We start from the raw sequence: 27,803 nt of genomic DNA, 5'->3' as shown, positions 1-27,803 counted from the left end.
CCCTACCCCTATTTCCAGTGTTATGAAAGGGAGATAAGCTAGAGCAAGAGAGGTGGAGGCTCTAACGCGATGGTCTTTACTTTTAAGCCTAGCGAAGCGGGTGAATATCAAGCTAGTAAATACATAAATTAAGACTTTTAAAAAATTATTATCAATTAAATTTGAGCGTATTTTCTTTCGATTAAATGCAATGACATATTTTTAAGTCGAATTTCTTCAAAAGTTGTTAGTTTTTTTTATGAAAATAAACTTTCAAATTTGTAGTGTTATTATATCTCTTACCGTTTAGAATCTAAATTGGCTATGAAAGCAACCCTGGGTCCACCCCAGGTCCAATCTAATGTCTCGATGTCCCCCATCAAAATCTACAATTTTGTTTAAGTTCTTTTTTTGATTGTTTAATTACAAAACAAGCTATTAGCCATTAAAATGGCCCACCCTGTTTTAAACTATATAATTCTTTTCCAAATAAGAATAACACATACGCGTAGAAAGAACCTTAAAGTAGTAAGACTGGCATGCTAATAGTGTACAATCATTACTTAATTAATTTACAATCGTTTTACGAACTTTCAAATTCAAACTTAATTTACTCAACATTTTATTGTCATTAGTTACTCAGTTACAATCCTTTGAGAATTTTTATTAAAAAAATAATTGTGTTGAGAATAATTATTTATGGGTGAGTGCAAATAATTATCATGTTATTTTAGTAAATAAATTTTTAAGGTTGAAAGAATGAAAACTACTTAAAATTCAATTTTAAAACAAAAGTATAAATTTATTTTAACATTTTATGTAAATACATAACTATAAAAATTAATTAATTAGTTAATTGAGTTAAAAGAGCCGTTCCTCTAATAATCCAATAGCTTTGTGGTTCACTAGCCGGTAGTAAAACCGAAATAACGAAATTTGTACTATGTCCGGTTGTTGAAAGAACTCCAGCTCGTATTGATGTTTTATACAATGGTGCATTATAACGTGGATCATCTTCTGGTAATTTTGTGCATGGTGTTAAACACATTGCTGGTAATGGTGGATTCATTTCTCCTAAAAATTATTGAACATTTGTTTAACAACTGGAAAAATGATAATTATGTTTGTGACTTGAAAGAGCTCTTAAAATAAGTAAATTTTGTTAAAGGAAATCTTTCGATGTGATGATGCGTTTTCTGCTAGTCATATCTCGCGATGTGGAGAACTTTCTTCGAGGGAGGAGTATCTTAACCTATTCAAAACTTTGTAGTTCTGGAATAAAGTTACATACTTAAGAAATTTGGAGTTGAAGCTTGCTTGAATTATAACACGTGACAGTCCTCAAATCTTTTGCCATTATTTGGAAGAAAATTAGTTTAAATGACATTATTTTTGCTAGTTTGCGTTAGATTTCCTACTAAGGCACTTCATTCTTAGCAAAATATTTACTAGCAAAGCATAAATGTATTTTATATGGATTATAAAATATTCCAAAAATTTTCAAAAATGATTACCTGGATTTGGATCAACCAAAAGCATTCTATCAGTATCAAATCTAGCTGCATCGACAAATAATCCATGTACGATAGCACCATCTTTTACTACGGGAAGATTTTCAAAAATTTCAGCAACCTAAAAATATAGTCAAAATCGTGAATAATACGCAGCTTTTTTATACCATGTATATATAAAATATATTAAGGTATACTAAGTTTTATCCCAAGTTTGTAACGCTTAAAAATATTGATGCTATGAACAAAACCTTTGTATAGGTTTCATAAAATCAACTAATTAGTCCGGTTTTCTATCCGTCTGTCTGTCCGCCCGTTAACACGATAACACAAAAACGAAAAGAGATATCAAGCTGAAATTATTATAACGTGCTGACGTAAAAAGTGTGAGTTCGTAAATGAGCAACCTAGGTCTGTTAAATGTCCGTAGGACCCATCTTGTAAACTGTTAGAGATAGAACAAAAGTTTTAATGCAAAAAATGGTCCTTATAAACCTTAAAACAACTTTTGTTTTAAAATTTTTTCCGTAAACATCACTGTTTATCTGTGGGGGCGCAAATTAGGTTAGAACATTATTAGTATGTATAGGAATATCAGTTATATGTGTGTATCTACGAGTGACTATCTTTTTTTACTTATATGACGTAAAAAAAAAAACGATTGCATAGTCAAAACTGTCTATTCATGGTATTTCAACAGTTAACTCAATCAATTGTTTGTTTTCACTTGTTTTAAAAATAATTTTTACCAAAATTAGTTTGGTATCGATGATTCAATTTTATATTAAATTTTAGTTTAATTCAAATTTCTTAAATAAAATCAGCAAAAAACAATTAATTTTCTAAGACTTACAGCATTCTTCCCTTCTTTATCATTAAATGCCTTTATGTCTGCCTGATCAATATAAATATTTGTCATCGTAAAATCAAATAATAAGGAATCGATTGGCAAATTGTATTTACGGGCATGTGTTTGCAAACATCCAGTAAGAAATCCTTGTGGGAAAAAAAAACCACTTATCCAAATTGATGGAGGCATCCCAACTTCAAGCCAGCGCTAGATGAATGAAATTTGTTTATAATAAATAGCCTTTCATTTTCTACGCCCAATTCTGAATTAGCTATAAAGTATTTTTATACCCTATGTATGAAATATATCAGAGTATATTAAATTTAGTCCCAAGTTTGCAGCGCTTAGAAATATTGATGGCAAAAACCAAATTTTGGTATAGGTGTTCATCATCTAATTATAGGTCTTTATCTTGTAAACCGTAAGAGAACAAAAGTAATTTAAAAATTTTTCCTTATGAAAAAATAAATAGCTTTTGTTTGAAACATTTTTGTTTTCCAGCCAAACTAGGGCCAAACTTAATTTTCTCAAAAACTATAAAAGATAGAGAATTGAAATTTTGTAGGCTGCTTCAAATAGGGAGATCCGATAATATTAATAGGGTCAAAAGGGTCATTAAAAATTTGTTTCAAGGCATTTAAATTTCTAAAAACGAAAAAAAATTCCTAGAAAATTTTTAGACATCTTATTTATAAAAATAATACAAAAACTGCAACGCTGTATATAGGATAACTTAAGGTGTTTCGATACCAAACAAAAAAAAAAGAAATTTTGTATGTCAATTGATATGAGTATTTATAACGCCTTCTGTATAAATTTCAATTCGATTCTCCTTACAAATTACGAGAAATTCATTATTAAAAACAGCCCTTCTTTTACATGGTGATAAATGTTGGTTTTTAGTCAATAAGTTCTTTTAAAAATGTTTTACCATTTATAGAAAAAACTTTTATAAGTATTCCTCAAGTTTTAAGCTTTAAAATCATACAAAAATTAAGAACTGTGCATGAAAAAGAAAAACTTTTTTGGTAAAAACACTGACTTTGATAGTTAATTTCTTTCTTCTAAACCGTACAGAGAATCGATATGAATTTTTCACATAAGATGTATAAAAAGATGATTAATTGATAAATAAAATTTCAAATTTTTTTTGGTTATTACATTATTTTGTTTTCGAAATATCTTAACAATGGCCTTTAACTATATGTTATCATTCGTAAATCTGCTGATTCAAAATTGGTGATTGAAAATTTTTATTTTACATACTAAAATGAAATCCAATCGTAATTGCAAGTCAATCACCCAACTCCCCAAAATTTTTAAAGATGGATAAGCTTTTTTTGCCCATAAACCTGGTACTTGATTATGTAACATAGCCACAAACATACTTTCTAATTCTTCAGACATTACTACGAATCCTTTAATCGCTTTTTTAAGCATATCTAATGAGCTATGAATAAGTTTCAGTAATTTATTAAAACGATCAATTTCTTGAGTCAGAACTGTAGTTAATGATGGTAATCGACCTTCCTTATCCCTCTAAAAAAAAGTTACATTATCAAAATCTTGTTGGCAGACGCTCAATAATTTTGATGGTTCCGTGTTTCTAGAATTTACCTCAAACATTGGAGGGTAAACATCGTCCATCATAATTTTTGTAATAATACTTTTCTCAATCATTATGGCTAGTTCAATCACAATTTCATTGGCTGATTTGCCTTCACCTGTCTCTTCAGTGCGAGGTTGCGAATGACGTATTGTAGTCAGAATGTCACCCGTTTCTTTAGTTTGGTAGGCAACATTTGCATTTTCATGCATTCCAAATATTTCCGGCTGTTCAATTAATGGTAGATTATCAATGTACTCTTTAAATTTGGATAATTTTACTTCTTCGGGACAATAATAAATACCAGACGGAGAAAATTTGTAACCGGGCTTCAAAGTTGGTTTCGAAAAGAATATTTTTAATATTGTTTTTAAACAACGTTGATCCCAATTATCGGTCACTCGCCCACCATAGGTAATTTCGCCTAGTAAATTTCAAAGAGAGAATCATATTTTTATAAGACGAGTTGCCATCGCATGAAACTATAAAGTGATATGCAATGCATTCTTGTAAGAACTTAGAAAAATGCAATGAATTCTTGTAAGAACTTAAGAAAAATTATTGAAAACTGCATTGATTTAAAGGATTCGGTTTCTGCTTCTGGTAACTTCTTGAAAATATCGGATTTTTTAAAACAAAGTGATAGCATAACTCATAAGCCACTTTTTGGAAAATGCAATTTCGTGCAGGCTAATAGACCGTGGGTGCTTTGTTAATGATTTATATATACTTGACACTTTAGTGAGTGGCTAATTCCTTTCGGCTAGTCTATCAAAATTCCGTCTACGACTTTTTTCGAAAGTGTTGCCTTTTCTAATGAGCATGATGACGGTATGTTTAAGCTATCACCAATGACCAACCACTATTTTATTGTTTAATAACTATTAATGTTATCAAGTGGTCGAAGTGTCCAACAAATTTCCTGCTGTTGTAAGTAAAAGTGTAAAAGTGTTGTAAATTATATTACATTTTGCTAGCTAAGGTTATATGCCACATGTATTTTTTGTAATTTCTCAGAAAACTGAATTTCGAAAAGTTTCATACGATTGAGCTTTAATTATTGATAAATTTTTACCCGTTATATATTCCAATGCATCCCAAGGAATATATCCACCAGCGCAAAACATTTTAAAATTCAAAAGAGCACATTCACGATCATTATCTGTGAATTCATAAACAATATTCCACCCAAGCGGTCCAAATTTTTTCCGTTCTTGTATAACTGCTTGGAAGAATATAATTCCAAATACAATTTTTCTCCAATCCATTCCCAAAGCTTAGATATTCATGTTAAAACAATAACAATTTATATTACGGCAGAAGAGTCTAGCAATGCCAGAAAAAAGTTCATTTTAAGATGGTTGAATTTTGAATATTTCTTTTCTTAATGCAATTAGGATGAAGGAAATCTGGTACCTGAGAACGGTTGCTTTTTTAGTGCACATTTCCAAAAAAGCAATATAAAATATAATTTCTAGAAAGTTTTTACGTTGCTAATACCTCGGCAGACATTATTCTATTAATTTAAAAAAACGTATTTTAATAATTTTAGTGAGGCTGAAATTTTGATTTTACAATTAAAGAATGTAATTTTAAATTTGACAGATTAAAATTCGATTAATTTAATACCGGATTAATTAACGTAACCGATTTGAGATGCAAGACGTACTCCAGTCGGACCTAAGTGTCCTAAGGAAAGAAATTCCGAAATTCAGCCATCTCTAAATAAACTCTTAAAAACATTGCCAGCTCTCATATCATTACATAATCTTGGAATTAGTTAGTAACTTACGATGATATTCAAATTCCTCTTCGTTTAATTCAGAAAATGCTCGTTTAATATTTGAACGTAACCCTTTCGGAGGTTCATTTGTTACTTTTACAGAATTTTGCAAAACCGATACTGGAAATGATTTTAATGGCATAGAACTTAAATACAAACGAAAATCTTGATGAACTTTGGTACCACGTTCGGATAATTTTAAAATTAGACGTTCCATATTCAGCATCCAGGAAGTTGCCAAATGGCAATTCTAAATTCAAATATAAAATGTTTTACAATTCGTTTCATCAAGGACGCAAATTTGTAAGGGTTAGACCTAACCTGTAAGAATACCCATTCTCCTTTCAAACGACCACGTTCCAATAATCGTTCGGCAACAGGACCTTGTCCTTGCCCTAATGAAATACTTTGTATTTTATCTGTAAAATCCATTTCAGCGGCAAATCTTTGAAATGCTGCAAACGGATCGGATCCTGTGCTCAGTACAAATATTAACGGAGTTGTGTTATTTATATCTTGGTACCTAATATCGAAATATTTTTATTAAACTTTATGTTAAGCTCTAGTTTTTTTTTTGGGTATACAAAAATGATAAAAGAACAAGGACGTCATATTACATACTGTTTTTCTATGAACGCACACAGCAAAACAGGTTGGCAAATGAACGTCCTTATGATACAACAAACAAAATAATTCTTACAATAAATTTAATGTTACTTGAGGACTTTCAACAAAAGCTTGGCCCAATTTGAATTTTACATACGATGTTATGCAAAAAACTAATTTTTCTTCCTTCAAACATCTCACCAACATTAATTTTTCAAATGCTTCTAATTTGTTTTCCCAATCTATTGTAGGTTTTGTTTCATTACCATATATCACACTAATTTCCTGAAAATAATTTTTACTATAATTTCTTTTTTGAAAGTTTTTATTATTTTCCAGTCTGATTTTTCTCTAAAACAGAACGATGGATTAGGTCATGGCCTTTCCAATCTTTCACATAAGACCCTTTCGAACATAGAAGAAAATGGGCATAAAATGAATAACCATTACAAGCAATGAATCCCAAAAAATTGGCTCTTTTAGAATATTAACAAAGAAAATAATGGATTACAATGGGTTCGTTTTATAAACCTTAGAACGCAAATTATGAGCTTTTGGGAGATGTCAACTTACCAGCCCTCTATTTTATTTTTTTACCTGCATATAATCACCAATGTTGACTGTAATCTTTGATAAGCAATCTGCTTCAATACCACTAAAAATATCGGAAAATACTTCTTCTAAATATAATACTGATGTCCATACTTGATCGGATAAAGTTGCCACATTTGGTTTTGGTTTGGATGCTTTTGCACCCAAAGGGCCATTTATTAAATAGCTCCATTTGGCGGCAGATATTTCTCCAGCATTCATTAATACATTTACACATAATAGAAAACTAAAAACCAGTTTATGCCTTTCAAATAATCCACGTGAAATGTTCGTATATACAGCTAACGTTAATTCACGATATAATATTTGTAATCTTGTGGGTAAATCTTCATTTTTTTCACTAATTTCAATTGTGTTATTAAATAGCTAAAATTAATATTAAACAGATTTCTTAAAATTATTTTGTAAATTTTATGTCCATAACAAAAAGTTCACAAAATTAAAACTACATATTTCCACAAAATACAAAGTTCGCCAAACTTTTTATAGTAATCAGTGTCAATCCAAATAAGTCAGACTATTTGCACTTAAAATGGGTTTTTTCCAATAAGAATTTTGGCTGTGACATATACCAAGCGTGAATCCAGCGAGAGGTAATTTCTCCCATTTTGTCCTCAAAAAAGTAAGTAAGTTTATTTTATGAAAAGTTCTTATATATGACTCCTCAAAAAAATTTTGTGGATCCGCGCTTGCTTCATGTTCTAGTTGAACGAACAGGTTACAAGGGTGTATCTAGTACAAATCCACCAAGAAATAATTGGCTGTCTTAACAATTTTAATTTTCTAACTTTGAATTTAGAAAATTAAAGTAAAAAAACTGATTATTGTTAAAATCGATCGAGTCGTTCAAACTGAAGGTTGTGATTCAACTTACATTGTTAAAATATTTTAATGAATACTGATACATAGGATCGATTTCCGCCAATTGAGATACAACAAAGAATAAAATTGAACCTCTTGTTGCTACGGTACGGTATTTTTCCCTAGCTACTGATATATTTACTTCTGTTTCTTCAGCTTCAATTAATCGAGAAGCAATAACAGCTGAAGTTTCCTAAGAAAAAATATCAATATTTAGTTAATCCAATATCTCGGGTAAATTTAAGTAAATTTCTGGAAACTTACTTTACTTTCGTTTAGAGTGTTAATCAACTCTTCGTCGTCTAAGATATTTCCCGTCGAGTTGAATAACAGTTTCAATATTTTGTCTTCAATATTAGTCAATTGATTTTTATCTTCATTAATTCGAACAATACATTCAGTTCTCATTTGTTCCAAATCTGGACGTTCAAGCCGCACTACATCTCTGGAAGCAAATTTAAAAATTTTTTCGAGGCTTAAAAAATGAGATTAATTCAAAAAATTGTTCTTCGAGGCCTTTCATCTGTCATAATATTTTTCGTTTATGGCGAGGACTTGATAAAATAGTTGGTGGCGTAGCTATTATAGGGCTGAGTAGTGCAGTACATCAGGATCTCGAAGGTCAAAAGACCGCCTAAGCATTGAAAAGAATGGAGCAGTCAGCTCCCGAAGCTAGCAAATATCGAGACTGCTCACAGTAATTTTTTTTATGATGTTAAAAGAGTATTAAAAATAACAGAACTCTTAATTTAAGACTTTTAAAACATGCGCCGGGCGTCATAAAGTTAAAAAGTTTGATTTTTTTGATAACACAGGCAAATTTGATTCGATCTTATTGAAATTATTTTAAAAATAATAATAAACATACCCCAATAATTGTTCCTCCAGGCCTGATGGCGTAACAGTGAAATTAACTAATGTCACTTGAATACAAACTTCTGGCATGTAGTGTGGATTTGGTAATTTGGTTGTTATATAAAATTTAAAACTTTTTTCGTATTCAATATCAGTGTCACCTAAATGTATCATTAATCTACCACCCACTAAAGTAATTTGCTTCGCCAATATAGGTGCAAGTGTTGGATCAAGTGTTTCACCAACTTCTTCTAATAATACAGGAACTCCAATACGTATTGATGATTCGAGAATTCTCATAAAATTTGGATCAGTTAATTTTGTTATTTTTAATCCATTTGCTTGTTCCAATGAACGAATCCATCTGTTTGCCTAATGTAGATTAATTAAAATTAACAATTTGTGCTATGAGCCAAACAACTCATTCGTTTCTATCAACTCAGAACTAGATTTTGTGCGCATCTGTACTTAGATGTATTTAAAAATTCAAAATACATACTTTTGACTGTTACAAATATGCGAGATGAAGAATATTTCCTGGATATGTCGATACAGACAAAATTAGTATATTATTTAAGCTCAATTTACCTGTTCTTGAGGATCAATCATTAACGGCCAACGACCTGCTCGCGTGACAAAAATTGCATTTTCAATGGACATATTATCACTGGGTAACGTACATGTATTCCAAACTCGTATTTCATAAGGATCTGCTAATACTGTTATTAGACTAAAAACATTTGAAATTAAATATGCGTTTTATTCTAGATATTTTTTGAAATATCGAAAAATATTTCTAATAAAAACATTTATTGCTTTATTGTGTAAAGATAATGGGGAAAAAGCGCAAAGCTCCTAATCTATCACACTAGTATTTTAAATGTTAACGTTAGTGAAAATAAATAGAAACGTGGCTTTATACACCGTTAAGATAACGATGGAAGGTAATAATTTAAATTGCTTTCTGAGTTGACTTATAGAGGCTCAATATAATTGATTGAATATATGATCGTAAAAGCAAATTTCATCGACACCAATGTCGATTTTGTGTTCAAAAACACTGTGAAAAATCTGAAAAATGGCATTCTTAAATTGCATTTGAGGATCATCTCAGTATCAAAGCCAATTTTATGTCAAGGTTCTTAAGAATAATGATAATAATGTGAGGTTTAAGTGTAAATTGACCATCAAAGAAATTAGGCGAGGATTGGCAGGGGGAGCTGTAAAAATATAAAACCTACATCTACAGTCTTCAAATTACTCATCCATTTAACGAGATTTAGAAAAACAATGAATTTTACCATTCATACATACTTAAATGTTTCAGATGAATCAATTTGCAATGCTTTTAGCAATTTTAGCCATGCTGTTACAAGTTCTACTCTGTAATTCAAAGTGAAAGCTCCTAAATAGGCTACAGATGCTGCGGCTATTAAAATGTCGCCAATTAAATTTATTAACAGAACACCAAAATTCTAAGAATTAAAAAAAGACATTGACTATATTTTATTGAGTGTATTCAATTTACGTATAACAATACCTCGACAGCTTTTTCCCAACGTAGCTGTTCATCACCCAAAGCTGAAGTTAATCGTCCAGCCCTATTAAGACGACCTGCTGTTATATTCATCATATTTTGCAATTCTTTAAATTCAGATAAAGTTCTTTTATACTGATCTTGTAAATCTGCAATTTTAGCTTCAACTTCGGCTAACATCGCTTGTTTAGCTTTTAATACTGTCATTACTTCTTTATACTCTTTGTCTGCTTCTTCTCGCCTGAAAATTTAGCAAAATGATCTGATGACTGATGATCCAATAAATGATGCTAAAATTTTTTTGGGCATGCATTATCTTGCATGCTCCGTCGTTGGCGCTCTTAAGACATAGGTTATACTCTTATCCAATTAGCTCTGAATGCTATTTGTTAAGAAGGAAAATATAATTTGGAGGATTTTTCCATGATTCGACAGCTTTCTATTGTAATTTTCAAAATCACAAATTCAAGAATAGGCAAATTTATCTAAATCAACCTACGGTGGGACAATCATTGTAAAGACTTTTAGGAATAAGAAATAATTTTGCAAAATAAGATATAATTAATTTTATTCATTGTGCTGAGATTTATTTTGTGGAATTCCATATTCAAATTAAAACAACAAATTTTATATTTGTATTACTCATATTTATTTTGGATAATCCATTTTTTAAATAAATTTTCAAAAGAAATATTAATTGTTTTACATCGATTAATTGTTTTTAGATCGAATACATGTAAAACAATTAATTTTTCTTTTGAAAAATTAAAAAAGAAAGTGGATTATGCAATATAAGTAATACAAATATAATAATTGTTGTTTTAATTAGAATTAATTTTTCTCGGATTTTAATAAAAACCTGACTATTTTAGAGCCTGACTAACACAGCCAGGCATGAGGGAAACTGAGTAAGTCTCTTTAATTACTCAAAAATCTTAGGTTCCATAAGGTCTCAATTATTCAGGTTTCATTTTACTATTTCTTTTCACTTCTGATTATCAACGATATGGGATTTCGTATCATAATAACGGTATCGTAACTTAGAATATTCGAACTTTTTTAGTTTTTCTTACTTGATTATTTTTGGTTTCACTTCTTTATAAATTTTCGCATAGACGTCAATTGCTTTCACCCATACAACCATAGTTTCACATACTTTAGATGAGGCTGCCACATATTCTTCCTTAAAATTTGGATGTGTTAAGTAGGGAACTAATTTCTTTAACATTGATTCAGGAATATTATTTCTATCATAGTGTTGTAACCTGTATAAGAAATTATCACCCATCAGCTTTCTTGCTGAATCCCAATCAGTTCTACAAAAAAAAAGATATTACTTTAATTTCTTCATACAAACAAAATTTAATTCCTTCAGAGAAAGAGACTTTTCTCCTTCAGAGAAAGAGACTTTATAGGCTTCTTAAAAGCAATAATGTTAAGCATAATTAATGTATTTACTTTGAACCAAACAGGATACAAACGGGCTCCATTACCCATTTTACATTTTCCGGTGGCTTTTGCAGTACTTTCAATTCATTTATTGCTTCTTTTTTCAAATCTGTCACTGCTTTTTCTGCAGCTCGCATAGCCGGCATTGCTCTCTCAAGGTCTTTTGCAGCTTCTTCAGCTAGTTTTTGACACGATTCAGCTTTAATTTTAGCTGCTGCTTCATCTTCAAGCACCACTGCACGCACTTTATCAGCTTCAGCTTGTCGTCTCGATACATAATCAACAAGTTCTGCTACATCTCTATTTTTAGCTTTTAACGATGGTTCCATTGCAACAAGCTCAGCTTTCATTGAGTCAACAACATTATTAGTTTCATAAAGTTTCTGCAAACAAAAAGATAATATTCCGCTGCAAAAATAATATTCAGCCCTAGGCTTAAAATTTTAAAAATTCAATTTTACCTTAAGACCATTCGCAATACGTTCCCTACGTTGAACAATATCTTCGTGTTTGTCTGATAACATTTTTCGATATAATTTCAATAACTCTAAATAACTGCTTGGTGTAGTATAAAAGTACCTTCGCATTTCTACAAAAAATCTTTGTGTCATTGTTTCAACACTCTGAAAAATAAATTTTAGTCACATTAGGAAGTTTAAATGCAAATATTGATTTCGTCTTAAGTATAAAAGTGAGGACATTTTCTTTTCAATTCGCAATACATACTGCTAAAAACGGGAAATTTCAGCCTTCCCTATCTAACCCACCTTTTATTTATATTATTTCACGCCAAAAACCATTTTGATATGCAACAAATGAACAAGCAATTATTTATTTATAAATGTAATAAAACCTCAATTCAAGAACGCCCCTTCCGATCCTTATAACGCATTATAATACGCTAGGTTACATACCGTTTTTCCTTACTTGTATACCGGCCTTTTGGAAAGAAATTTTCAAAAATTACTCTCGATTGTATAGGAGAAGTTTAATCAGGTTCAATGCCAGAGAATCATCTCAAATTTATGAACAAAAATACTTACTTCATGAATTGTAACACAAATTTTTGCTAATTTTTCCTGAACATTTTCGTCTTCTGTAACACCTTTTAGATTATCAGTTGCCACTGATAACAATGCAGCTGCTGGCCACTTTGTAAACCAATCAATGGTACAACAATTGACCAACGATGGAAACATTCTACAACGTCGTCGAAATGCATCACCCACAGGACTCATGCACAATGCTAAATGTAAATTGGATCGAACACGCCCAATAAAAAAATCATACATTGCATCGCGGCTGCCACTATGTCCAGATTTTTTTGCCGGTTCCAAAATACCAGTCATAACTTTTTCGTAATCATCTCCGGTAAATAAATTTGGTACATCTCCAGAATTTAATATATTATTCACATCTTCCAAAAATTCCTCTTGCAAAATTTGGGTATCAGTAAATATAAACGTTGTATTTAAATTTTTTACACCTGCCACATAATACATGCCACGTAAGTCTTCAAAAAATGATCCGTGATCGTAATTACGTGATAATTCAATTTGAATCACTTTACACATATTCACGTGGGATGCTAAACGTGTTAAACTTTGTTTTCCCATTCCACCAACGCCAACTAATAAAGCGTTGCCACGTTCTGCTCTCAAGATACGTGCTATGATTGTTGTATGCTCTAAGGCATCTTGGAAAAAGTTTAAATTCATTTGTTTGGAAGCTGACAAATTATAATCTTCCAAATATTCGGTAAGACAATTTTGTAACTTTTCCATACTAGTAATCTCTTCGTATAAACGTTCTTCTTTCGCTATAGTTGTATTTATAAAATCACCAAATAATAGCATTGGTGTTTTTTCTAAAATTTTTTGATCTGGTAATTCTAAAACTTTGTCTCCAAAGTATTTAAAAGAAACTGCCTCTAGTAAATGGTAAAAATAACTTTTATCTTCCATATTTATTAAACGATCTCCATATACTCGAAGACATTCATGGTAAAACAATCGTTTGATTAAAACTTGTTCTCGCATTGTCCCAGAATCTGCTTGCAAAATTCCTTGAACACACTTTGATAAATCTCGTAAATTAAACACATAGTGAGATTTATCTGGGGTGGGCAATAAATCAGTTTCAATTCGCAAATAAACTTCAACTGCTGCATCCACGACAGGATCGGCGATTTCTTGAATTTCCTTACTAAAATCCCAAAAAAAGCCACGAATAATCGCTGAAAAAATCACTTTCATGGAACTTTCGTTGGGTGGAGGTATGCAAAGCATACCAAAATGTCGTACAAATCGTGGTGTTAATGGATTCCGTCCACCACCCGGAGGTGCACAAGCACATGTTATTATTACATCCACAATTTGTTTCCAAAATAATTTTTTTCGATCATATAATCCACCAAAATCTAAATACTGTCGTAGTAATTCAATTGGTGGTTGCGCTCCATAGGTTTCTAATTTTGGCATGTTTACATCATCCACAAAAATAACAATCTTTTTTCCAATAGGAGCACCTATTATAGCTTTACGTCGTTTTTCTAACTTCACTTCAAACATTTCTTGTGTTCGAAAACTACTTGTTTGTGCTGAGAAATTAAATACTACTGGAATCCATACTCCATCATGTTGAATTTTATTCAAGACTGATTTGGCAATTACAGATTTTCCTACACCAGTATCTCCAGTGAACATAACGGATGCATTTACGTCTAACATTCGTTCCATTATGTAACCGAATCGTACAGTATCAATAGTTGGTACAAGCATATCAAAAAATGGTATTGTTGAATCATAAGTAAATTCTGGTGTTAATACTGTCCACATTTCCATTCTTTTGGTCACATTATTCAAAAATATTTGCCAATAGGATCCCACTTGCGGTAAAGCAGCATCCTCCCAATCCAAAAATAATTTTTCACGAAGGTATATCTCAAATTTGTCACGTGTATTTGCTGTAAGATTACCTCCCAAACTCCATAGCAAAGAAAATACAAATGCTTGAGATACAAATGTAATGATCATACTTTTATCCATACTTTTATCAATACTTCCTGGCATTCGTAAAATACTTTCAATTAATTTGCATAACATTGTAACTTTGCTAATGTCAACTTGATTAATAGCATGCTCACAATGCCTTTGGATATAATTAAAGCATAAGTCAACATAATTTTGGAATATATTCGACAAGTATAGTTTTATGTCGGGAGTTAGAATTGTTTCTTCAATTCTGGCTAGCCATGATTTTACATATGGTAACCATTTTAATTCACCTGGATCTATGTATACCATACCACAACGACTAACGGTGGCTGGAGAAGCTTGTGATAAATCTTGTACTTCAAAAACCATATGAACATAAGGGGTAAGTTTTATACGTTCCGAATTTGCCAAACATAACATTTTATTGTCATCCAAAACAGTATTTAAATTTTCAATCCATACAGCATCCACGGGTCCATCACAAACAATCCATTGGTGGTCCATATTACCAGCCTTTAAAACATTAAATAAATTGATCACTGCTGAAGTTTTTCCGCGTGTACACCCTCTTTCAGGCCATATCATTTTGTAAAACAGGATGTTAATCATGCAAAATCAGGAATCAAAAGTCTTTGAATTTTCATTGCAGGCAATTTTATGACACTTATATCTATCTATCTATCTATCTAATGCTAAAAATAGTATTTTTTTAATTCAAGGAACTTTAAAACGATCATCAAAATTTTGGGTGAAAAAAATAATAATAATAACTGCGCGTTTTACGCTCACGTGCCTGTCTGCTTCGTAAACTGATCAGCTCGAAATACTAAGATGTACGACGAGAAAGTGGGTGCAAATTTTTTAATGCCTACATTAACTGCTTTTCGAACTCCAATTCCTAAAAGACCATCACGCCATTCCATAGTCAATATATTTACTTCACCGTATAATTCACCTATTGCCACAGCTTTTGGATTGAGAATAAACTGATTAACCGGTTGGAAATATTGACCTTCGATTTCATCTGTATGCATTTTGGTCAAAGCTCCAGCAAGAACCTGTCAAAATTTTTGGTATTTTAATTTGATTCTTACAGGTATAGTTTGCTAACAGGATTAGGATATAAAATTAATCAGGACGGTTGTTTTAAAAAGTTGTTATGAGATCTAGAAAGTAAACTTATTTATTGTTTGAGATAATTCTCAACAAAATACTTCTTTAAGCTTTTCTGTATTTTCTGCTTTAGCAAGATCGTTAGTTTATTGCAACTTCCATTCTTAAAGTTTTATGTGAAAACATAAGCCCTGATATAAAATAAAGAACTTAATGATATTTCATACATTTAAAACTGAGGTTTTGCCACCGCCAGTAGGTCCTACCAACATAACACCCCAACGAACAATCATCGTTTCATGCAGTTGAATAACTTTATTTACTTGACAGTCTTCCTGTTGTAATCCCAACTCTTGCTGAATAAATTTAATTGCTATTTCAAATTCGCCGTAATCAGCTATTGGTAGTTCACGGCCAGGGAATAAATCACCCAAAATACCCTGCAATGTTATTTAAACTGTTCAGAAAACAATAATTTAAATATGACACTTTATTATTCTTCCTATGATGCTTCGAACAGTATTATAATTTTTACTCTAAAATAACTTTATTGATAGCGCATGTACCTTAAATAATAAAGCATCATCTGCTAAAAACTTAGGCAGATTAGAATCTCTTAATGCTCTAATCAATACAATATCTTCATTTTTATCTGGATTAGCACGTTTCAAAGATCCTGCCATTACTAATACACTTTTTACTGCACGCATACCAAAATCATAATGATCTTGCTGTGATAATTGTTCACTGCACAATTTATACATTTGTGTCATTTTCTTTGCTAAAAGTCTTGATGATACAAATCCTTCCGAATACAATGTTACTTCAGCAATTAAAGCTAAAAGACATAAAATTTCTTTCAAATTTGCACTAAAAAAATTCACTTGCACTCAAAAATAATTACCATAATCAGGTACCATCATAGATATAGGTCTAAATAGTGCTTTCAAATTGTCTGGTAACTCCGTACGTCCTGCGTATCCGGGATTCATTGTGATGAAAGCAGCGCAACTGCGAACCAATTTAATTTCACGTCCTTCAAACATAAATCTATCAAAAAGAAATTCATTATTAAAATGAGTTGTATAATAGATGCAATAGATGCAATTTCAATACAAAACATAATTTAGGAAAAATGATTACCGTTTTAATCCAGCAGTTTTTGCATTTTTAATTGTAATCAATTGTTGTGCAATTACAGATAGCACTTCAATATCAATACGATTAAATTCATCAAAACAACACCAAGCACCAGATTGTGCCAATCCAGAGAAGAATCTACCCATCATACGATAATCTAAACCTTCTGAACAATTGAATACAACACATTGTATAGCTAGTGATTTAGCTAAATCTTTGGTTGTTTCAGTTTTGCCTGTGCCAGCAGGCCCTGCAGGTGCACCACCTAAATCCAATTGCAAGGCACCCATCAAACATAAGTAACAGCGATCAGTTAATGGTGTTATTACCAAAACACCACCGACACCTAAATATTCATATCCATAGACATATTGAGCATTTGACATTCTTGCCAAACAATTATCAATTTCTCTATCCCAATAATAACGTATCATTTTCAACCATTCAAAATCCTCACTGAAAAATTAACAGATTATTCTTCTTCATATAAATGAAATTTCTACCCAATTTTTTCGGGCTAATATCCCACAATATGTTCTTCGTTGCAACAAAAGACTTTGTTTAGTAGTGTGCATGTTGAAAGTTTTTTTATGCGAAGTCTATATTCAACATAAAAAGAATAAGTCATACCTACCTCGATTGTACATGGTTATTTACTAGCAAAGAAACTGTATCACGAGCGTGGACATCAATTGTAATAAGTGCTATGACTATTTTTCGCACAATTGGATTAAGGTCACTTCGAACAAAGTCAGCTAAAAGATTCAGACCCTATAATTGAAATTGGAATTATTTAAATTCTTCTTCTTTATCTGTATTATTATTTATTGATACGCACTTGATAGTTCTTTTCCAAGAATGCAACCATTTGAGCATCTTTATCACCCTCTGAATCAAAAATTGCGTGCACTTCACTGGCCCAGATTATTTGAGATACAACTAACACAATCTAGAAAATAATTAGTTTACTGTATTATACAATAGCCAACCATATTTTAGGAAGCCATAAGATTTTTGTTTCAAGTTTCAGAGTAACCGAGGCCTACCTACAGATATCTATCTATATATTGCTTTTACTTTTGAACAGAAAACTGTGAAATGCATTTACATGATAGACTGATTCAATGTGGGGCTCCCTGATTAAGTCAAAATACCCACTGATGTCCACCCTTTGGAACTTCAAGAACTTGCTCATTAGCTCTAAAGGCGTCGCCAGTCAATGGGCTAGGAGAGGGGGTAAAATGTTGGAGAGATGAATTTCATAGAAAAGAAATTTCTTTATAAATAAAAACATAACCACTTCCTGACAGTCGGGTAAAAAAAATCAAATATGAGGGATTCGCGATGGCGGAAAATTTTTAGCGGCGTCCTTGATTAACTTGGTAATACAGAATGATACTTTTTCTATTTTTGTTTGCTGCCGTTCAATGGGAGTTCCAGTTATTTAAATTAAAAATTTAAAAAGGAGGATCAAAGTCCTGCCGAATGTTACCTGATTTGGATGGCAACTTATCCAATCTTGAATAGTTTGTTCTTTATAATCTTGAATAGCTGCTTTCATTTTTCTGCGTAAAATTACAAACATACCATCTTCAACACGACCAAGCCAATTTTCAACATTACCACGTGCTTTTAGACCTTTCACTAACTCAACAACTTCACCCTCTGGTGAGATCATTGCCACAATATCGTTTGTTAAAACTACTTTTGGTTCACCGATCACTGACGGAGTTTCATCAATTGATGGTTCGATCTCTCGTTCGATTACTTTTGAACCAAATTGTAATTTGGAAATAGCATCGAAACATTTTCGTAAATGTGGTTGAACAGCATGTGGATTTCGTGTTTGCGCTAATATTTCCAATAATTCATCATTGGATAAAAAATAAAAGCGTGGAAAACTGACACGTTTCACTTCGAGATACGCTTCCAAACATTTCATAATTTGATCCAATAGATTATTACAATTTTGAAATGTTTCTAATACATCAGAACTAATTGCTGCTTGCATGGCAAGTGGAATTTTAGCAGTACGTCGCATAACTTCTTTATAGGCTTTGTCAACGGTTTGAAACATTTTTGATTCGTTTGGTAATTGCCTCTGAATATCGGGTGCTGAAAATATAACTTCCAAATACATCCATTGTTGTTGAACAGATAACCATTCATCCTAAAATATAAAATATTTGAAATGTAATTTTCCTTAATTTGTCTGACCCAAAATGCTTTTCCTTATTCTGCAATATTGTACATCTTTTGGTAATGGTGGGCTGTAAGTCCTAAAATGCTCGGCTATGAGTGAAGGTGACTTTTTTCATCACAGTTTTGGCTTTTTTTTCAGTTTAACTCAATATGACTTAAATTTTACGAATCATATACAGTAGTATTATTAATCTAATTACCAAAGTTTTCGAAAACAAGTCCAATTTTTGTACCCATTCATCAACTTTATGTTTTATTGGCCCAACATTACGTGATGCTGCCACTGTATTCACTGTAATCATACTTTCATCCAATAAGACCTGAACTTCTTCTGTTGACCCCAATATGAAAACATCTTTCGTATCTTTATATGGCAAAATATTAAACTCAATTTGTTTCCAATTATCTTCAACTTTCTTAAGCATTGCTTCTAACGCATATTCAGAACTAGCTTGTCCAGCAATTTCCATTAACTGTTCTGGATACTTAAAACAATCTAAACTTTCAAGCAAATCTAAGGTTATCACTTCATCCGGTTTAAATTTATGTTTTAATAAATTTTCAATTTGCATCCAATGACGAGGTCGCAGTGAAGGATTACGTAAATATTGGATCACCGGTAGTTTGTCTTTCATTATTTCAACACTTTGTTTTAAACTTGGAACTAGATCATTTAATGGCAAGCCACGTTCCAATGCGTTGACATTTTTTATATTTCTAAGTGTTGTATCACTAATTTCTTCTAAATCTAATTTACTAAATACGTTATATTGCCAACTCTCAACTGCTTCGTTCCATGATTGCACCGTATCCCATAATAGTAAGCGTAGTTTAACATCACTTATTGCTTGATCCAAAATATCAAAACGTGTTACTTCCAGCTATAAATCAAAACTTTTGCTTAAAAAGGTTTTTTTTTAAACAAATAAAAAATATCTGTCATTACCCGATAAGTTTTTTGGATTTTTTTATAATGTTGAACTCTTTTTTGACAATCTTCAAGTGATTCTTTCAATCGAAGTAATGTTTCGGTTACTTTTTTAGGATCCGAACGAGAGTTTATTAACCAAGGTTGCTAAAAATAATAAAATATTTATACTTCATATCAGTGCAGTGTAAAGAATTTTTAAGACCTTAGGAAGAACAAACGAAAGGATCCGCGCTAAAGTTAAGAAAGTTTTATAGATTTCTCTGTTTGTATAGATCAAAGCACATTAATAATCTAAGAAAGTTATATTTTTCCACAAATTTAGTGACTTGGATTTCTATGTAAATGGAAAGTACAACCTGATCATTATTCTACGAGGAGTAGGAAGGAGTAAAATTTGATTTTTTTTAGAATCCGTCTTCGCATCTATCATAATTTTTCCGTTTTCTTTTAATTCTAGTATATTAATATTAATCAGGAAAATAGTTAAGAAAGTTAGGTTGTTTGAAATAAAAACAAGGCAAGACACTTATAAGCCTAAGATCGAATTATAATTCTTTCAATCAGAGTAACATCTTTCTTACGAATTTCGAAACAAAACTGCAAAATCTGTGTCTTATCTTGTGTGACAACTTTGGTAAGCATATAGCAAAAAAAATTTCATTCGCTTACAGATATTTCAACTTTTAAATTTGTGACTTCAATCATTAATTCATCAAAATCATGTGTAATACAATTGCCTAATTTATCAATCACTTTCTCTTTATTATCAATTATTTGATCTGAGATATTACGTAATCCATTTATATATTGTCCACAATTTAAATATGCTTCAACATCTTCATTATCAATTGCAATTTGATATTCATCTGTGATATCATATAAATCTTTTGCATAATCTAGATCTGCTTCTAGGAAATCAATTTTCATTGTTAATTGATCCATGTATTCCAATAATGCAACATATTCAGCAGTTGTTTTTGGTTCTTTTTCTAAATAAACATGAGCAGCAGCTACATCATCCATAATTTTTTTAATTTGTTGATTTCCAAGCCTATCAGAAAGATATTATTAAAAATTTTATTATACTTCCCAAAAAATAGCTGAGTAGATATGTGTCTGACTTTATGTCCATGGCATTAAAATTAGCTAACCCCGTACGACTCATGGCTGATACTTTTTTCTTGTTTTGTCCAACTTTCGCGTCATCGTTCATATGCGAGCTATTTACCACATTTGAAAGTTGATTTTCAACTCAATGGAAACGATGCTGTTTTCTTGGGAAACTTTCATGGGGGGGCGGGGGTGTTGAACTTTCTGAGCGCACAATTTTAAATTGAATTGGAAATGCTAAAATTATCGATCCTATTAAATTGGACTTTTAGCAAGCATATTTAAGAAGGCTAAAATATATTGGTTTAAATTTCCGTTCATTTAGTTTTTGAACTCACTTTTCAAAATCGAATTCTGTTTTAAATTATAGATTTCTTTTGTAACTACTTAATCATCTAAATCCTCGATCTACTATTATCCTTATCTCTGTGAACGCGACTCGAAGTCATGGCAAGTTTATTTGACGATATCTTTTTCTGAATTCGAAATCAAACAACGAAAGTGAAAAAAAGTATCAACTTACTCTGGTAATATTTCATTAATTTCTTTTATCAAATTAATAGGCTCTGGATACGCAACTTCCCTTATCTCTTGTAGTTTTAAACGGAATATTCCAATATCTTGTGAAATTATAATTGTTCCAATTTGTTGCAATTCATTATTATATCGTTGTAACATATTTTTAAACTCCGTTAAATCTAAACGAACAAATAGATTTTTGATTATTTAATTTTCACAAGTATAATAATAGATTAAAATTAAATTAAATAGCATATTTTAATTAAGCAAAACTAACTTTTACTTGCACGTAGTTTCTCTCTATCCACTGAAACATCTTCTGCATAAAATAACCGAATTGGTTCAAATCTTTGCACATATTTTTCCATTGCGGCCCAACAAATTTCAAAATATTCGAATATTTTTCCATGTAGGCGATGCATTTCTTTATCATCGTCTAATACCATTTGTAAAGAAGGGCCATATCCAATTAAACGATCCTCTTGTTTATTGTTTATCATTGGACTGGAAAACAATTAAAAAATCTCAGTTGATTCGTGGAAAGATGATTAAACTTATTAAATTGATTCATTTTAGTTTTTGGCATTGTTCAAGTATTACATAAGCATAATTTCGGAAAATTCAATATTACTTAAAATTGTAGGGCGCAACCAAAAGCAAAAACAATTTGAAAAAAAACTTCCGTAATACATGAACGCCTTCACAGTGATTTCAACCTCGATATGACATATTTATTTCTTTTAAAGTATTTCGTCTAAACTGAATTTTTATTATCAGAGCGTATTATTCAATTCATACCTGATAAATGGATCATACAATGGATTATCTAATAATGGTGTAATCAACCTAATAACTTCATCCCAGTAATTAATAATGTTAACGAATGCATCATTCGTTAATTCTTTTGTTGGATCAAAAAATAATTTTTCAACATCCATTAATGCATCATATATAAATAATGGATCAATATTTCTATCCGTTTTATATTCGGCACTTATATCCGTCGATTCTAATTGTTGATCGGTTGGTATGAAATCCATTTGTATTCGAAGTACTCGCTCAAAGTCTTCAAATGAATTCCTCATTAACGAATGTATCATACTTATGGTTAGAAAATCAATTAATTCTACAAAACTAACAGAAAAATTATGAATTGATAGAAAAGTTTTTATATTATTCGATACCACAGAGATTAATAGAAAAGGGGAATCTACGATTTGTCTTACAAGCGTTTACTTAGTATTTACTCTTTGAGTGTTTATCACAACATTTATACGTATTGGGTATATAGTTATGAAAAAGTATTCCTCAGGACTGTGAAAGATTGTGCACCAAATTTGTGGAATTTCTCCATGAATCTGCTACTAAATTATGCAGTAAATAATATTTCTTAAAGATTGTCAGACCAGTGCTGTTTTTATGGTTTGGAGCTACTAAGAACGGCAAGTCGTATAGAAAAAATACTGGCAGTGATCAGAATATACAAGTCTCAGCCAATTTTTTCAACATTCTTGCCCGAATATGCAGGTGCAAAGAAAAATAACTGACTGGCTTCTTGGTATTTCGGTTTTTTAATCATATAAGACCATTCGGGCAAAAGGAATTTTCTGTCATTCTTTAGTTATTCTTTTTTGCTGCAAATCTAAACTAACTGCTGCTAGTCTCCTATTCCATCAATCTCAATGTCTGTGACTTACCGAGACAATCGCGTACATACACGTTTTTTTCTTGCTTGTTCGATATAAGACATTTTAGGTGGTGGGTCTGATTTATTACGCATTGGAGGATTTAGTATATTTCGATCGTCTATAGTAAATCCTTGCACTTGTAATTCGTTATGCAAAGCTGTATTTACTATTTCTGTTGACATGCTTTGAAATTCAAGTAATTGTGTTTTCAAATAAAATATATTCGAATACTACAAAAGTAATATTATTAATTCTTGTATAAAATACTAAAGAAAATTTTAAGGTATCTAAGGCTATAATAAAATTGGGTAGGTTCTCATCATTAGATATTAAGAAGACACCTATTTCCGCGTCGAATATTAATAAGTTTTTGAGAATTATTTCTCCTTTTTTTTAATAGTATTAAAGTCGTCAAAGTATGGATGGTTTAAATGGACGGGCTTGAGATGGTTTATTGCCGTGCTTTTATTTGAAGAATCACTATTAACGTCAAACAGTCAATATATATCGGTCGGTCATCATTCCTTTATTGGAACAGTTGTGTTACAAATTACTATCGTTTCTTAAAATTTATTTATTCAAATCTTGTTGAAATCCAGTTTAAGTCATAGTTATATTTAAAGGCTCCGGTTATCGTATGGCAAAATGATTTTCCCAATAATATCATGAAGAAATGTTATAGACAGTTTTTGGAATTACTGAATTCAATATTATTTACCTGGCAATCAACAAAATAGTACAACAAATAATTTTGAAAAACTTTTGTATTCATAAAATTACCACTTTCCAATTTAAAACACATCGCTTGTATTGACAATAAAGCATCTCGCAATATTGGTATTAAAATATAGCAATTCTCTTCCAAAAATGAAGCAGCTGCCATAAATTTACGAAATAAGATACTCTTACGCCATAAAAAGAATGCTTTCCATTCACGATACAAACGAAATAATTTTATATCATGTACTTTTAAATATAATTCATACTCATGTTTCCATTGATCCAGTGGTGTATAATACACCTCATTGCCATAATATTGGGTAACTGCTTGTGTACTCATTGTTAGAAAATTTTGTTTATCAATTTCTTCATACTTTACGATTCTGTGGAAAAATAAATTTGAGAAATACCTTTCTCTTGTTAAAAAAAATACTAAATTTCATTTAAATTAATATTTTTGTGATTTTTTCAATTTTTTAAAAGATTTGGATAAAAAAAATCACTTTAAAGTAATTTTAACTCTAAAAAATACAAAATTTCTGAGATGTCGCCTAAAATCCTATATGATGGAAGTATCCAATCGTAAAATTAAACATTTTTTATGCTTATATTATTAAGGGTAACAAGAGCCAAAATAAAAATACAAATTTCAGCTCATTTCACGATAAGATGAGTATTTTTCGAAATGTCTCCAGAATCGTTTATAAAAGCATTTCTTATAGTACTTTAAACGATATCTCAAAAAGAAACTACTAATCCAGCCATTAAATGAACCCTATTTTAGTATTTGTTGGGTCAAAATGACCTTGAATACCATATTTCATCAAATTTCGATAAAATCACTTTTTATTGTAATTTTTATCCCAAAAAGCAAACATTGGGCCCATTTAACGATTGGGTGTGCAGTTTCTGAGATTGCATATAATGAACCAAAGATGAAAATGGTTGACGAAAGAAACTTCAAAATGCACCAAACAAAGCAAGTTACAAGTACGTTTTTAGGCAATGTATATAGCATTTATGTAAACTATTGTTGAAGTTTTTTTATAACTACAAAAATGTTCGAAAAATAATTTATTTTAACTCTTGTTTTTCCACAGATTATTTAAGATATCTAGCAACCTATCCTTTTTGGCGCCTAAACTCGTGGATTATTTCGTCAAAACATGCATTCAAATGAAACTAATGATTTTGAAAAGTAAAAAGAGGCTGTTAACTACTCAAAATTCTAGAAAGGTACATTATTTTGCTTTATTAAAATTAAATAACAAATTTTTTATACTTCAATGCGTATGGATTAAAATACTCCGAAGACCTATCAACTGCATAACTCATATAAAAAAATGAATATTCTGGATCATTTTCAACTTTGTTAATGAGTTGTTCTTGATCAACAATACAACTCGGCCTTTTTCTTCTTGGAATATGCTCTAATGAAAATGGTCTACTCATTGTGAAGGATGTTCTGGATTGTTTGGAATCCCTTGAAATGTGCCGTGATATTGATTCCATCCGTTGAACTGAAAAACATAAATAGCTAGTATTAAACAACTAAAGACATTTTAATGATAACGAAGTGCATTCCTTACCCTTTTTGGGTGGTTCTTCAGGTTTTAGTGTTTCACTAATTGAAACTGATTTATCAAGTGAGGGTAATTTGCGTACCATCATTTTATCCTGAAATTGCCTATATCCTGTCTGAAAATGCAATATCAATAATTAATGGATGTAACTAGGCATGGCACTATCGATATTTTAAATCGACATATGAATATCGATATTAGATGTTCCGATACATCGATATAATATCGATTTTAATATTAAAATTGTTTAACCTCGGTTCCTCAGACATTTTCGTCTATGGCAGAGGTTATTTAATATTTTAATTCGTTTTTTTCGAAGCGACGACAGTGTGAAAACTTACCACCCCATTAATTATAATTGATCAAACTGCCGCTGGTTCTATATTGCTTAAGAAATATAATATCGAATACTAATAATGAAAAAAATGTATCATTATTCAACTATAGATTTAACAGTAAACGGATTAGTCTCGTGGAAAACGGGTAGGTACTACAGTAATAAAGTTCAAAAACTTAAACCCCGACGACTTCAAAATCACGCTCTAAAAGGTATGAAAAAAATAAAATATTTTCATCTGAATAAAACCGTCATTACAATCGGGAGACCTCTAAGATTAAAAAGTATGCCACAGGACGGAAAAGAGATCCCCTGGCTAATGACGATTTTATTCAGATGGAAATATTTTAATTTTTTCATACTTTTTAGAGCGTGATGTACATACATACCGGTCAAATACATAACCCTCGTCGTTGTCGGGGCAGAAGTAAAATGTGGTGTTTAAATTTAAGGTAATGCCCTGTATTTATAAGTAAAGGACTCTACCGTAAGTTACGCAGACGGCAGAAAAATAGGAAAAATTTTGTATAGATCATTACTCCAAATTCAATATACTTTACAAAATATCGATATTCTTTAATATCGATGCTTCTAATTCATTATATCGATATAGAAGTAATATGTTGCATCACTATTTTAAATAAATTACAAATGGCCCACAATAAAATTACACCACGATAAAACATTTAATTCAACAAGTCGTTCATTTAAACGTCCTCGATGTTTAACAGCTAGTCAGTAATAACGCAAAATACTTATAAGTCAAATTCAAACCTTTTAATACTGCAAGGTGTATTCGAAACTTTTTCTGTGGGTAGAGAACATGTTATACGAACATATTGAAGTTTTGAAGGCAAATGAATATTGAAATTTTAACTTGGTACGATCTTATTGTGGATATCTAAAAATTGCATCATTACCAAAGGTTGCGGTAATTCTTTTTTATGATCAATTTTCTCCAATAATTTTTTATGTGGTATATGAAATGGTATAATATTAGGAGGTCGTTCATATTTTTTCTTTGGTTTATAAATTAATTTATTTGCTGGATCTGAGCTGGGAACAATATCTTTACTGTCAAGTGATGTAGTCGTTACCGTAGAGCGTGATCCTTCAACTGTTGTTTTTTCTTCCTAAAAAATTACAATAAGCAATAATTCAAATTTAAAAGAGTTTGTCGCTCATATAAAAGAATTAGATCAAACCTCTAAAATTGTAAAATTCCTAACACACAAATTACAAGAATATAAAAGTATTGATACAAATGTTCTAAAATGTTTAGTTGCAAAAATTTCATACGCGCGATCAACTTGACATTTTTTTCAATTTTGGATCAAAAAATCTACTCATTAACGTCCTCCTTTGTAGCGTATTTTTATTTCGATCGGATAAACTATAATGTTTTTTATCACCACAAAAACTGTGTGCAAGATAGTTCTATAAAGCATAGGTAAATTAAACTAAACAAAAGGAAAATAAAGGCAAATAGATTGACGCTTAGTTAAAAACGTTTAAAATTTAAAAAATCAAAACATGCCACTTACAAGAGTTGATTTCGATCTAATGGATTTTCTAAAAAGAAAAAAGTTTCCAATTATTAAGTTTGAATTTTATAAATTATTTTTCAAATCCATCATACTTGCGGCTTTTTGTTAACGAAACTAATGAAACATCATGTGACGGTATAAACGAAGCTTTCGAAGTTCGTCCAAGCGATAATTGTTTTGACGGCATTCTTCTATCCATTTTTTTTAAATTTAATTTTCTTTATAATTGTTATTATTATATTTTAATAGAATACACGTGTATTCTATT

At 30.9% G+C, this 27,803-nt stretch overlaps 1 protein-coding gene across 1 annotated transcript; it reads right to left on the bottom strand.

Moving 5' to 3' along the window:
* Positions 1 to 823: 823 nt before the first annotated feature.
* LOC123296187 (dynein axonemal heavy chain 6) lies at positions 824 to 27,722 on the bottom strand. Its single transcript, XM_044877648.1, is given in 43 exon segments — positions 824 to 1,053; positions 1,494 to 1,611; positions 2,347 to 2,547; positions 3,607 to 3,879; positions 3,958 to 4,370; positions 5,022 to 5,222; positions 5,739 to 5,979; positions 6,051 to 6,252; positions 6,430 to 6,612; positions 6,790 to 6,809; positions 6,933 to 7,313; positions 7,822 to 8,001; positions 8,073 to 8,253; positions 8,677 to 9,035; positions 9,252 to 9,393; positions 9,978 to 10,138; positions 10,204 to 10,441; positions 11,274 to 11,516; positions 11,659 to 12,032; positions 12,111 to 12,272; positions 12,693 to 15,158; positions 15,518 to 15,703; positions 15,986 to 16,198; positions 16,325 to 16,596; positions 16,663 to 16,808; positions 16,902 to 17,354; positions 17,533 to 17,698; positions 17,733 to 17,847; positions 18,391 to 19,068; positions 19,301 to 19,981; positions 20,047 to 20,175; positions 20,701 to 21,082; positions 21,153 to 21,251; positions 21,665 to 21,839; positions 21,938 to 22,164; positions 22,459 to 22,794; positions 23,358 to 23,520; positions 24,129 to 24,451; positions 25,351 to 25,588; positions 25,658 to 25,766; positions 26,909 to 27,121; positions 27,533 to 27,560; positions 27,628 to 27,722. Coding segments are annotated over 43 exon segments (12,396 nt in total).
* Positions 27,723 to 27,803: the final 81 nt, after the last annotated feature.

Source organism: Chrysoperla carnea, chromosome 3 (assembly GCF_905475395.1).
Source record: "Chrysoperla carnea chromosome 3, inChrCarn1.1, whole genome shotgun sequence".
Lineage (NCBI taxonomy): Eukaryota > Metazoa > Arthropoda > Insecta > Neuroptera > Chrysopidae > Chrysoperla > Chrysoperla carnea.
The sequence above is the reverse complement of the archived record's forward strand: the minus strand, read 5'-3'. Positions and strand labels throughout refer to the sequence as shown.